At 42.0% G+C, this 14,110-nt stretch overlaps 1 protein-coding gene across 1 annotated transcript in view; it reads right to left on the bottom strand.

The window, feature by feature from the left end:
* ADAMTS17 (ADAM metallopeptidase with thrombospondin type 1 motif 17) overlaps positions 1–13,143 on the bottom strand; it is a 187,348-nt gene extending 174,205 nt beyond the window's left edge. Inside the window, exons 1-2 of the mRNA XM_026856061.1 lie at positions 13,060–13,143; positions 10,431–10,650 (exon numbers count right to left, since the gene is read on the bottom strand). Coding sequence (XP_026711862.1) covers positions 10,431–10,650; positions 13,060–13,143 — 304 coding nt within the window. The remainder of the gene's footprint in view (positions 1–10,430; positions 10,651–13,059) is intronic.
* Positions 13,144–14,110: the final 967 nt, after the last annotated feature.

Raw genomic sequence — 14,110 nt, 5'->3', positions numbered from 1 at the left:
TTATTATTTAAAACCACATCAAAAGAAATACAGTACAGTTAAATCAATCTACTCCTCATGTTTGGATCTGACAGCAGAGCTGTCAAACCGTTTACTTAACAGCTTCCTCAAAAGACTGACTGCACAGGATCACCACGGTGGATGCCCACAAGATGTGCAAGTCAGCAACCTTGTTTGCTCAGCCTGGAGATCAAGTTGCTCAGGGCTAGAAGACAAATTTGAGGGTTAGAGATCTGAGACTTCCAGAATGACAAAACATTGCAGGAGAAGTCAGCCCACTGAAGGATGTGTGCTAACACAGCCTGAGGTAAAAGAGCAACCACGGATCATGGGACAACTCAGAGCTGTGAGATCACCACAGGCACATAAATGGGGCCAGTTCAAAATTCATGGACGCCACCAGAAACATCCCTTCACTGCCTTCTGTGGGCTTTGAATCCAAAGCTCAGTGCATTGGTTACCTTGCAGGTACAGTTTTCATCCGTACAACAACACAGAGGTTCTTTTCAAAACACTGATTTGAAGGAAAAAAAAAAAACAACACAAACCACACTTCAGCTCCAGAGGCCTTGGTCCACACAGTTGCTTCCTTGACACTTTTCCTGTGCCGTCCACCTCACAGTAAGCAGAAGCAAGGACTGAAGAAAGAAACTGAGAAGAAGAAACACTATTGTGCCACAGTCAGCACTCCCCAGTCTATTTCCAGCCATGGGAACATGCAGCCCCTTTCACCTCTGTCAGGACACCGCACAGAATAATCCCTGTGCATTGGTCTTTTATACCTCCATTAAAAGCTTGGGATTTCAGGTTTACCACAGCTAGCTGATGCCAGTGGGTAGTCTAAAATTCAGGGATTAAAAATGGTTGCTCATTCAGATCACAGATTATTACAGACTGCAAGCTGTCCTCTCATTTTTAATGCCTTGGCCTACAAAATCGCTATGCACCCCCAATTTCTTTCTGACTAGAATGGCAGACAAAATCATGCATCAACTGGTAGGAAGAATCACTGCATAGCAGAATGATCCATTGCTCCCTAATCCACCTCCCCAAAACATTTTTTTGTTTGTTTTGGTTTTTTACACAGCCACTTTCATACCAAATCACAAGTTCATGACTATTTGTCTGGCAGAGCAGCAAACAAGAATTTGAGACAGAAGTCATGAACTCTGTGCTGCATCTCAAAACACCACAGAGATTTTATTGCAAGGATTGTTATCCAAGTTAGTCTGTGGCTTGGACACATCAGTTAAAACCTTATTCTTTTGCAAAACATATTCAAGTCATCAACATAACACATCAGGACTTTGTCTTTAATGTCAGGCCTGTAAGACAGCACAGGATAAGCACTATCATCTCCATCCACTTACTAGTTCAATTTGTCAGCAGAATTTAAAAGATTGCCACCTCCTGAACTCCTGCACACATCTCTTCATTGTGGGCTTTCCATCCAGCTAGAAACAAGGACTCACTCATGTAAGACAGTCACAGAAGACAATTTAACGTCAGAGTACGCAAGTATAGTGAGCATGGTTTAATGGTACGTGTTTAAGTGGGCATGGAAATATCAGTTCTGCCACTCCCTTAGCCTCTCTACCTCAGTTTCTCATCCTGTATTTAATTTGTTTTGTTACTAGCTGTAAATTCTCTGAAGCTGAATTTATTTCCTTTGTTTGTGACAGACATACAAAGATCCCAACTTGCTTGGGGCCATGGGAGAAGATCTTCTAACACAAATATAATTAGGTCCTAGTGATGTACATCAGACTCTGAACTCATACTCCTCCGTTCTGATCACTTAAACTCAGCAGATCCCAGACCAATCACAAAGCACAGTCCTAATCCACTTCAGGGCTTTAGAGACTACAGAATGCTTGGCTGCAGTTACACTGTGAAAAATGGCATCACTGGCCTCCAGGTTTATTTTATTTTAATGAGTCTTTAGCAAATGTGCTTAGTTTGCAAAGACTGTTTTTACAACTGCCAGCCTTACCAGCCCATCCTGGGCTTTGGCAGCCGAACTCCAGTTGCTTCTGCTGAGGCTGGAAGAGCTCAGGGACTCCCCAAACCAGGGGCTCCCCACCTACTGTCTGACCTCCCCGTTACACCTATACCTTGAGAGAGGTGGCACAGACCTCCCTGAAAGCCCAGCAATTTACTTCTGGTGATCTGCAAAAGCCAGTAAAGAATACAGGTTCATCTCCCATAACAGTGTTGGCTCAGCAGGTCAAAGCGAAGTAAAAAGCAGTGTAATAGTTATTTTTAATCCCTAATGTATACAGATATGTCAAACTACACAAGGAACAGATCAGCCAGGAAAGAAACTGGCAGTTTACAGAGCAACTTTGAGATCCAAAGACAGAATCCAAACTGCCAGCTCAGAGTTAGTAGCTCTAATTTGCAAATAAAGAATCTATTTGAGAGTTAGAGATTAGAGTCTAAATGACTTCAGCCTTGGGTTCAGTTTAGAATATCTATGACTGATCACTTATAATTACAAACTACCTCAAAGGAAACTCAGAGCTTTTGGACAGAGGCAAAACCTGCCCCAAGCATGCAGATGTCCAGCAGTTGGTAGCTTTTATAAGAAAGATCTCAAGGGATCTGCTGAAGGTGAAAGGTCAAACAACATTAGGAGTTGAGGCCAACAGAGTCCCAATTCCCAACTCTTGGCTTTAACCCTCAGCAATGATTTATAGTAATATGAAAAAAACAAAAGACAGCTAAAAGGTAAGTGATGTATCTTAGTCTTCTTGGAGCCACCAGTCTGTCTTTCTAGCCAGAATGACTGCTGGAATACCTGTGAACATCCCGAGACAAGGACAGCGTACACGAGACAAGCTAGCTCATTACCACAGGCCAGTTTAGATTTCATTCAGTTCCAGTGAAAACTAGCACTTGGTTTTATTAGGAACCAAGTGAAGGAGCAGTACAGCTCTACTGCGTGCAGCTGCTCTGGAAGGGGAAGAAATCCATTTAGTACACCTATTTGTGTATGGGGTTTTTTTGGTCTCTTTTGCACCTTGCCAGTCAAGGAAGAAGAAACTGGAGTCCCTCCTGCTCCACATTATCCATGCTGCCCTCATGCTGAGGGCTTCATCCAGAACAGACCGGCAATAAAACTTCACTTGCCACATGTGATGGAAAAGGACACTTCTGAATGGTAGGCTGCTCCAAAAGGCTGCTGTTTATCAGCCATAAGGAAATAATCACACACTTACAGGGAAAATCCAGACTCCCTGACTGGAAGAGCGGGAACCTGGAGAAACCAAGGGATTTATCCACACAAGTGAGACATTCTCCCATGGGTAAAGTGCTGAATTTCTGATACAGGGAATACTTCTATGCTTGCAAACACTTAATCACATTACATCTTCTGCGTAGCCCATTGTTGAAATCCTTGCTTTAATTCTTCAACAGATGCTTCCTAATATGGACTAATACAGGTTGCATTACATATCTCTATTTTTAGTGCACATGTTTTTTGGCCATAACAACTACTATTTCAGGCCAAGTCAAACCTGCAGAGAAAACACAGCTAAGAGACAATGATTAAAGATGGGGAAATGCAACATAGCAGTAACATGTGTTTAGGATTTATACCTGTTTGGGGAAAGCATTCCCTACATTTGATACCTTCATACTAGCACTTATTTAAATTATTACCAGCTTTGATCAATTGTTAAAACAGGTTGAGAAGTAACTATACAGAAAAGAAACGCATTGTTATTTTATGAATTAAAACGCTGATCTTCCCGTTTTTTCACTATATGCTCCTCTCCATGCAGCACATTTGCATTAAATGAAAACTGCTTCTTTAAATTGACAAAAGGGTTTAAAGCAAACCCACATTTAAGAGTAATTTATGAGGTCTGTATCATAAACATGAAATAACAACCTTCCCTCCAAAGACAAGCTGCTCTCTCTCATGCTCCTAGACTGTATTTTATATCAAATCCCTTCTATGTAAGGGGACTTTAATACATCACTGGAGACCTTTGGAAAAGTTATAACAGAACTTACTTTTCCCAAAGAAACAGAAAGTTTTATGACATGGTTGGAGGAGATTCCTATGCTTTCATAACATGGCTCGATTCTGTCTTTAACATTGATATTTTCTCTCACCAAGAAAAACTGAAAATTTTTTCCATCCATAGACTTGATGGCATAGGAAATATGCCAAAGGTTACCAGATCTCAGCAAATTAGTTTCATTCAACTGTTGTTCCATGATAGTTAACATAACTATATCCGTTTACTGCAGCTGAGGGTGTGGTAGATACTGCCAATGTTTGTACATAATACAAAGTCACAGAGAGACGGGGCAATGAAAGCAGCCCTATCTCAGGTGGTTTCTATCCCCATTCTTAGCTATAGCAGGTTAGTAAAGGGGATGGTACAGCTCCCCTGTAGCCCTCTCTGGTCTGCCCATCTCCTCTCTGCCAGGACCTCTTTCTATGGGATCTGAGATTGGCGGGAATCACAAGGTACTGCTGAAACACAGATCGGCCCTGCAGTGACCTCCCATCCCCACAAATAAATTGAGAACTCTGTTCATGGAGATCTAGGCCAAACCTGAGGGCACTGCAAAAATCATGTATGATGCATTAAAAGAGATCTCTTTCTCTCCACACCTGGCTCATCTGTAGAGAAATTCTTACTTATATGTATTAAAACCTACAAAACTCCCTATGACTCCATTCTCTCTCCTGAAAGACCATTAGTCTAGGACCTTTGACAAGAAAGTCGTCAAACTTGTTCCTGAAAATCAGAACAGTGTGTGATAGCAGGTTTGTGCCCCAGATGCAGCCCCATGTCTAGAGATGAGAACCGAAGAAGTGTTTTACATCACCGGTGTGAAGCTATTTCCCATGTTCCTAATGACACCATGCTTCAGAGCAAATGAAACCCAACCTTTCCTTCCCCCTCACAGCATATGCACCTGGAAACCTTTTAATAGGTTTTCTGTTTGCCTCACAGGGGCTCATGTTCATGCCTGAGCAGAAATGTGCATTGTGACTTGAACTCTTTCTCCTGCTGGATGACAGGTGATAAAAATAATACATATACACATATCATATGACTAACAATAGCACCTGGCCCACAGTGATGGGATCCGTCCTTTGCTGCTGGAGCACTTCAGAATTTAAACAAAGGAATTAAAACATCAGCCCTGAATCTGCAGATTTGGGATTTTTTTTTTAACCCATTAGTAGGTACTTTCAGATGCAAACCTCAAAGATCCAGTCATGCAAGACCCTAAGTACTTTCCCATTTCTGACTACAGCCAGATTAATCCTTTTATACAGATTATTCCAGGAGAAATTTGGCTCCCACAAAATTCTCCTGCAGCTCTAAAAATAATTTTGAGTGCTGTAGGACATGTTACACCACTTAAACTAAAGGAGTTGGTTTAGAGATTTTAACAACCACTTATCAAACCAGATTGCTAACATTAACAAGGAACTGTTCGGCTCAGTTTCCTTCTCCCACGGCTGGGGTCTGCGAGGAAAGTACCACACTTCTGGGTGGAACATAAGAGAAATGCCCTTGGAAAGCTGTTCTGTCTATCCCTTCAGTGGTGCTGACACATGGCACTTCCTCGTTAAGTCCATTTTGCTTTCTTAAAATGCTTTCCTCTTCCCCCTACAAATGCTCACACAAGTCATTACATCACCTTGCATCTTTTTTTACAATCAAGCTCCTATATTACAGGACCATTGCTGCCAAACGAAATCTGCCATTAAGCAATTTAGCTCTGTTTAAATTCTTATGACATGATCAATAACTAACACTAAAAATTCAGCACTTGATGCTTTGTATTTTATTTGACTACCAAATAACCCCAGACCATGCAATATGATGGCATCATTTTAATAAGAAAATATCTTCAGAAGTGATTCTTGCCTGTTCAGAAAATACAAGAACAACAACAAAGGAGACTGGAAAATGCTCAACATGTCAAGTCTGTGTCTTTGAAAAATAGTCATTTTATATTGTATTTACACAGACATGTATTTTTCTGTTTATGTTGTTCCACAATACAGGATGTGTATCTAAAATGTCTAGCATGTAAATATTTCCCATGTATTTACAACATCCATTCTTTCTTGCCAAGTTTTAGCCTGGGTGAGCCAAATTACAAGCCAGTGAAAAACAATTTCTAGTACAAATCTGATCAGTCCTACACTCCGCCGATGTTGGTGAGTACCGCAGTAAAGAGACCTTTTCCCAGGAGAAACTCTGGAAGCATGCCCCTAGATCATCATTTCCATACAATTTCATTAGGAATGGACCTTTTGTGTGTCAGAGAGGATTAATTTTTTTGTTTCTAAACTCCTTGTGCACAAAAGTTAATCCAAACCAGACAGGAGTCAATTAGGTCGTTAACGTGCTAAGCCTATTAACAGCCATGACTTACATTTCTTTCCCGCAACAATGAAAAACATTCAGGAGTCTGCCTTTAAGTGGCAAAGCCCATGAGCAGTTTCATTATTTTATGACACGGCTACTTGAACCAGTGGCTGTTTGCTCAAGCAAGCAGCACTCCCCACTGTGCAGCAGGCGGGTGCTTTGCTCCCTTTTTAGCACAGCCAGACTCCAGCCAACACAAAGAATCAGCACCCAAGGGATATAAATTCTGGTCCCAGATGTTTTGAAAACTCCTCTGTGATCCTAGGGCAGGGCAGAGTCCCAGATTTTCCTCACCTACCTGATGGGCAAAGGAGTAAAGCTGTCCTGGTCTCACCAACAGAGAAACCCAAGCTCTCCCCAAATACAACCCTAGCTTAGCTCATTAATTAGCATCAGGTAGGAAAAAATCCAGTCTCAGAACAAGATCCATAGCCTTAAATAAATTTTACAGCAGACTACCAATCTCCCTCTGCCTCAGAACTCAGATATACATTCAGCTCATGTGGCCTGGGCACCACTTTTGCAAGAGCTAAGCTATGGTAGTTGTGTATGCATGCACATACATGTGTGTGCATACATGCTCTTAGCCCAACAAATACAAAGAACTTCAACAACTTTGCTTGCAGTAGGAAATTCTAGTTCCTCAGGCTGTCCATGGATTAGGAACCTAACAGATATGCAACTAATTTTGCTGACACTCAGAGTTAAGTGCAATCACATCACGTCAGACCAGGGGTCCACCTCGCCCATGTCATGAGGCTCCCCCAAGCTCAGGACCTGCCTCTGGGACAAACTGAGGAGGACAAAACTTGCAGGGAGGACCCCAGCAACTGTGGGGCTTGTTGGACAAAGCAGAGAAGAGCAGCATGTAGTGGGTCCCCAGAAGTCTTCAGGAAGCAGTAGGTGCTACTAGAAGCACTTTTTAGGAGCATACCCTTTTAGTGTCTTATTTTTACAGTTCTGCTACCTTGGTACTCACCCACCACCTCTTTGCATTTGTGATTCCATATAATTACCCAGTATCTCCCCGATTTGCTTTCCTTTAGTCCCTCTTCTCAGGGAGGGAATTTCAGTCCTGCCAAGGACAGGCCTAGACAGGCCTCTAGACAAAAGGTCAAAAGGTTCAGTGGCAAAAGGATGAGGCAGATTTCCTGGACTGATTTTTGTTCAATTAATTTTTTAACTAATGGCAGTCTTATTTTACAGTATAAGAATTTTGTAATGCATTTTCTACTGCAGCACCTACAGTACTTGGCTAGGAAATCAGAGTGGTGCTGAATTTTCCTCTAAAAGTTTCCTCTAAAAAGAGACATAGGGGATCTGTAACTCTAACCAGAACCAAGATTTCATACTCAGAGAATCAAAAAGAAGATTGGCTTAGTCTGAACCCATGAGAATGATAAACCTGCTGAACTACTAAAAGCTCAGCTCCACACAAGAGAAAATAAAGATCCTGGCTACAGGATTTATCAACAAGCAGTGCCAGCTAGGAAGCAACCTGATGAGCAAGCACAAGTCATCTCTGCTGGTACACAGGCTTGATTAAATACAAAACCCAAGACACACAGACAAACTTCAAGTTCATCCTTCAGACCTCTGCTTCCACTGCTGTCCCAGTAAGGACACCTTTTGTGCCTCCTGCTGCTGCCATGTCCCTTTTACGTCCAGTAAAAGCACTTGTTCCCAACCACTAAACTGTTCCCATACTAGTGGGTCCTACTCTTGTACCCATTAAACCTGCCAGTCCTACTTCCCATTTTGTCCCTTTGCCAGCCCAGATGCCCTGACCTACCTACTGCCTCCATTTAATATGCAGTCCAACTAGTAGAAGGCAGAAGCTGGAAAATCAGTGGGGTAATGGGGCAGGGGAGGAACAAAAGGAACAGAATATACAAGCACACTGAAACGTAGACAAGAGCTTTCACAGAGTTCATAAAAAATATCCACTATGCAATGCATCCACACAGATTTCCAGAAACGATAAAATTCAATTGCTCCAGAGAAGCCAAAAACTAGATCAGTTTATACTAGCTGACAATCTGACTGTTTGGCTTTAAAAATGGGAGAAGACAGGATATAATCAGTGAATAGAGTTAGCCATTTTCTCTTGAAAAGTGATAGGAAATAATATCAACAGCTGTTTTATTATTAACACCAAACAAAACCCCCCCACCTAAATGAAGATGGTTCAAGACAGCTGCATCTTTTCAGGGTTTCAGTTGTTAAGCATTAGAACACCAGCAAGGTTTGCAGCAGCTCACAGGCACACACTTTGAGTGCAAAAATATAATAAAGCTACTGACCTTCTGTGGTGCCATGACTGGAGAAAGGTAAAAGACAAGAGAAAAATATTGGCAGGAGGACCATCATCAAAAAACTGGATCTCCTCACTATTAGTCTCCCATTCTAATGGGGACTCTAGGGCTTAAAATTAGATCCACAATCATCACTTTTGGGTTTTTAATTTAAAAAACACTGTGACGCTAGGCCATAACTGAAGACTGAATTGGAACACGCCGCCAGCACCTCACATACCTGTGGAGACCCATAGGATTTAAGCCAGGATCCTAACACTGGCAAGGTGTGTCAGCATGACACTGAAACTGAGTCCAGAGCATTAGAGAATGTCTACTATTAACTGCCAGACACACAATTAAAATCTAAATCATTGCCATTTCTCAGGAAGCTGGTTCACCTCCCAACTCTTGTTATACTACAGAAACCCCACTGAAATGATATACCTCATATTGCTAAACTGTTTAAGCAGAAGAGCACCAGAAATTGCTTGAGAAGTTGTTGTTTGGTCCAGAAGAGCTTCACACACATCTGCATTTCAGCTGCTACTGTATCCACAGCCAGTGTAGCAGGATGGCAGACACAAACTGCTCAAGCACTCCACCACCTAACTCACACAGAATCCCTGCTGTCACAGCTGTAGCTGCTTCAATATCCAATCCAGCTGATTAAAGTTATCCTAGGGATATCTATAGGAGTTGCTATCACATCTTGGACTCCCAGACCTCAAATCCTGGGTTCACAGATCTCCATGGAAAGCCAACGACCATAAAAGTTTCTCTGCAATCTCTGTGAGATCATTCCCTCTAACACAAGGCAAGAGGCAAAAAAAGTTTCATTTATCTCACAAACCCTTAAAGCAGACAATTTAAAAGTTGCCACTCAAAGAAACAAAAATCCCTACAGCATGACAGCTAGAGCTTGATGAGTCAAACACCAGAAAGAAAAAGCAAAATCAAGTTCCTAGCTAAAAAAAAATTTACCTTGCTGAACTACATCTGCCAGTTTCAAATACACATGAGCCCATACAAAAGCAATAAAAACCAAAAGCAAAATCTGCTGAGTTGACCGTGTACCCTGATATACTCTATTATGGATCATATGCTCTGCACAAAGTAAAAATGATGACATGTGAGAAGCTGAAAAAGAAAGCAGATTGTTTTACAAGAGAAACTGTGCATCTCTTCCCCTCTCCAGATCTCTTTTCATTCTGTTATGAGCTGGATCCCTGGAGCTGGACCCCACAGATGATACTTGTGATTAAATTACTTGAAATTATCTGAAACTACGCTTTCCTTACTCTGAAATGCAAGGATCACCATTCTACCCATGCCTGCTTTGCACAACTCTTGTGAAAAGGTGAGATGAAAGAACACCCCTCACCACTGACCTCAGTTCCAAAATGTGGGCCTTGGCTAATAACCTTGTGAATACCTTCCTGAGCAGTGGTCACACTGCATGGTTAAAGCAGTTTACTCTGACCCACCATAAAGTTCATCTTCTCACAAACTGAATATTTCAGCATATATCCTAGCAATTTTTATATTTGTGATGTGACTCCTCCTGCCTGAAGTAGCAGAAGGATTCATTCATGCATGCCATTTTCACTAGGTCCAGCTGCCTGAACACTTGAATTACAAAATATAGACATATCTGGCAGAACAACAGTTAAAAATATAATTGCATACTCATGGCTGTTCTCTTGAGCCACTTCAAGCTCACCTGCTACAACCTTGCAGTGCTCATCAGGAATGTGCGACTTCATGGGATGGCTTGATTTTGTGGATCGTCTACGCCTGATGAAGTGTTCTTTTCCACTAAATGAGGTCTCTGATGTATTCACTGGTTGTATTAGCATGTGCTCTGATCCAATTTGGATATAGCCAACCTGTCCGCAAAAGAGAACAGAAACACCCCCATCAGTTTGGTATCCTAGCCTTGTCTATCAACTCAGTCTGAACCTAAACCATTTCACTGCAATCATTATTTAGTATGAGGATGTGAAAAGTGATTAGGATCACGTTCAGTCTGCATAATACAGACTAAAGAACTTCATCTGCTTATCACGCTTATTTTTTATATCACTGAGCACTACTGAGAAACACCGTGTGCTGTACATGTACAAAGAAAAGGTGGAGGTTCTTGTCAACACCCTTCCCTTCCCTTCTTCCTCTCCATCCAGCTAGAGCACCACTCTAGCTGGAAGCATAAATACATATGTCTTGAGATGCTTAGCTCACACGAGGACAAATAAACCCTATTCACAGAAATCCTGTCACAGTCACCTTTCTAATTGCCAGCTAGAATTGCATTGTTATTAAATGGCATTTACTATCCCAGTAGAGCAAAGAGGTGAGATTGCCTGCAAACAGGAGACCGCCTATGTGTATCACTCCTGCAGACTAAGTGAACTGATGTCATAAATATGACTTGCAGAGCCACCCACAATTTTTTGTATGGGGACCAAATACCTCTTCTCAACTACCATAGCGGCCACTACTCTCCCTGCAAGCCATGGGTTGGGTTTCAGAGGTCAAGCCGGGAAGGGACTGCTGTGCCTTCACATTTACGAGGTTTTCCACCATTCCTGAAATAAGTAACACAAGGAAGGAAAAGACCCTGTCTAAATAACAGTAGACTCCATAGGCTACAGGTCAGAGCACTAAACCCCTGCCTTTCTTGCACCAAGGCCAGACCTTACACCAAGGCTGGCAAGAACATCTTTGGAAGGCAGCTTGTGCCCCAGGAGAGCCCTCCTCTGTTTGCAACCCAGAGTTTTTAAGGTTCTTTTATGCCTTTTCCACTCCTTTTCTGGCATGAAAAGAGAGTGAAAGCAAAGATATCACCTTAAAACTTAACAAAGCCTCCAGGTTTAGTAACCAACACTGAGGTTATTCCTTTCTCCAAAGTGTTATATGTACAATGAGGGTTTCTTACTTTTCATTGTACTAATCCAATGATTATTTGTATTGCAATTAAAAGTCTCAAAACACAGCTCTTTGCCATATACCCCCTGAGACAACTCTAGGTCTGATCCAACTTCTCCTGCTGGCAACAGAAGGCCTCATCTGGCCTGCCAGGAGGCATCAGATTGTGCCTATGGTACCCCTTATAGGTGAAGGAGCTTACACAGAGGTCCTGCTACGTTGCATGCCTATAACACCCATCCTAAACATATAAAGAGAGACCAGACTTTTTTTTTTGCCCCCACACTGTGTTCTGTGCCAGCCAGGCAACCATCCAAATAAATGCTCTGCACGTACATGCAAATACTATATATTCAACAGCTGAGTGCACTAATATGATTTATAATATACATTACATACATAATGTATATTGTACATTTCCACACCTCCCTGCCAAATTCAGTCCTCACGTACACCCAGGAAATCCCTTTGGCCTAGTATTTCCAGCAAGAGAAATTTCTGCTAACAGAAATGAGAGCTCTCCTCTTTTGACAGCCATACTAATTGAAGAACATTCAGGGAAAACCAGGATCTCTCAAAAAGGGTCACTAATTTCAAAAGCCCACTTAGGAAATAAAAAAATAAAAAATCACTGTCTCTGCCATGGCTGCAAAGCACAGCAGTAACAATTAGTCCCCTGTCTCTAAAGAGACACCTCTTTTGGGGGCTTTCAAAAGAGACCTTGCCCTTGGAGCAAGGTCAGTGATTAAGTATAAAATGCCTTGACACCTTCCAGAAGGGCTCCCACTTACAAAGAAAAATCGACATTATTTCTTGGCCCTACAGAATGCATACCAGTTTACAAGACCCACTCTGCCCTGGAGTTTCCAAAAGGGCTGCCTCTTCATTTAAACTACAAGCTGGGCTTTGTCAGAGTTGTTTCAGAGACAGCAAAAGCTCCAGTGACTTATTCTTCCAGCCTCCTTTACGATGCTCTCCACTACTTCCCCTCCTTGTTCCAGTCTTCCAGCTGGGAGGTAGCCCCAGCCCCCCTTTTTAATATAGGTTTTAATTATTTAGAAGAAGGGTTGTAAATCTGGTGCCATGGTACTAAAAGCCACACCAGAGCTCCTGAAAGACTGCCAACCATTTTTGTTGGTGCCAAAAATATGTAAGAAGAAGTCAGTTTCATCACCACCCGACATTATCCCAACTTTCTGGCATCAAGTGTGAAAATAATTTAAACCATTGGAAAGGACTTATGTTTCACATTTGCTTTGGAATTGTGAAACCTATGGAGGGAAAGAGCCATGCGTCTTCACCCTGGAATAGGTTAAGAAGCAATCTCAAGTTTAATCTGACAAGCCAAGTAGGGTTTCAAGCAGGAAGGATTTGCAGGATTGGGCCTGTAAAGTATTCCTAGGGAGTTAAAATCTTCCCCAAACTTGCCAGTTGGGTTCTAAAGAATCCTCAAACCCATTGGCCCAGATGCGATCTTTTGGACCTGGTAACTTGAATACTCTGGTCATTATTTTCCTTTTCCCTAAGAAATGCATTCCTCATGTTGCCTCCCTCAAATTCTCCAACTACCAGATACTATACTGTGCTAATCTCAGCACGAGATATCAGACATCAGCACTAGACAAATACTCTGTGCTTTTCTTCTCTAGTCTGTATGATGTCCAAGGACTGCAGAAAGCTGGATTTTGAATATAAAGAAGTAAAACAGAAGGCCACATAACTGTCAGAGATGTTTTTCCCACATCTCTGGAAATCATTCCAATTAAATAAAATGCTTTGGATCTCCCAATTTACATTTGCCTGGGGAGATGCGTATCAAAGGCTGGGATACTCCCTCTCACCCTTCTTTCACTGTGAGAGCCCATATGAACAGGACCTGCCACTGTGCCAGACCCCAGTATTGCCCAGCGTCCAGAGAAACAGCTGCTGCCCAGCCCCACCATCCCAGAGCACCCAAGACAGAGGAATCATCAGGAGCCCTGACAATTCAGAGGGGCATAGAAATTCATCATCATCCTCGTTATTAATATAGCCTGGATTTTACATCACTATGACAGGATCATAGGGCTGACAGAATCCCACAGATCACTTAACAGGAAAAGCTGGAATGATTTTAGTCTCAAAAAGGCAGGTGACCAAACTGACAAGTTGATTAAAATAAACAATAATCCACACTTCCCACTACAGCCCCACTCACCACTGTGCTTAACAGTGGCTAGACCTTTCATATTAAGGATATTTCATATCCTTAATTTAGAAGTCAGTTCAACATTGCTTAGTAGCAAAAAAGGCCCTGTTCTCCAAACCACCAAAATATTCTCACATGCTCCTATCCAGAGTTTTACACATACATTGGTCGCTCAAGCAACCTGGTCACTCTCTAATCTACTCTTGTACTACCAGCAGTTTACTCTTCCTCCAAATATTATCTTCCTTGCCGTTGGAGCTTTTCTCAGGCTAAATGACAGCAGGGAA

The sequence above is a fragment of the Athene cunicularia genome, assembly GCF_003259725.1.
Source record: "Athene cunicularia isolate RWA chromosome 10 unlocalized genomic scaffold, athCun1 chr10_part1, whole genome shotgun sequence".
NCBI classification, from domain to species: Eukaryota; Metazoa; Chordata; class Aves; order Strigiformes; family Strigidae; genus Athene; species Athene cunicularia.
Note: the sequence above shows the minus strand (reverse complement) of the source record. Positions and strands in the feature narration are given on the sequence as shown.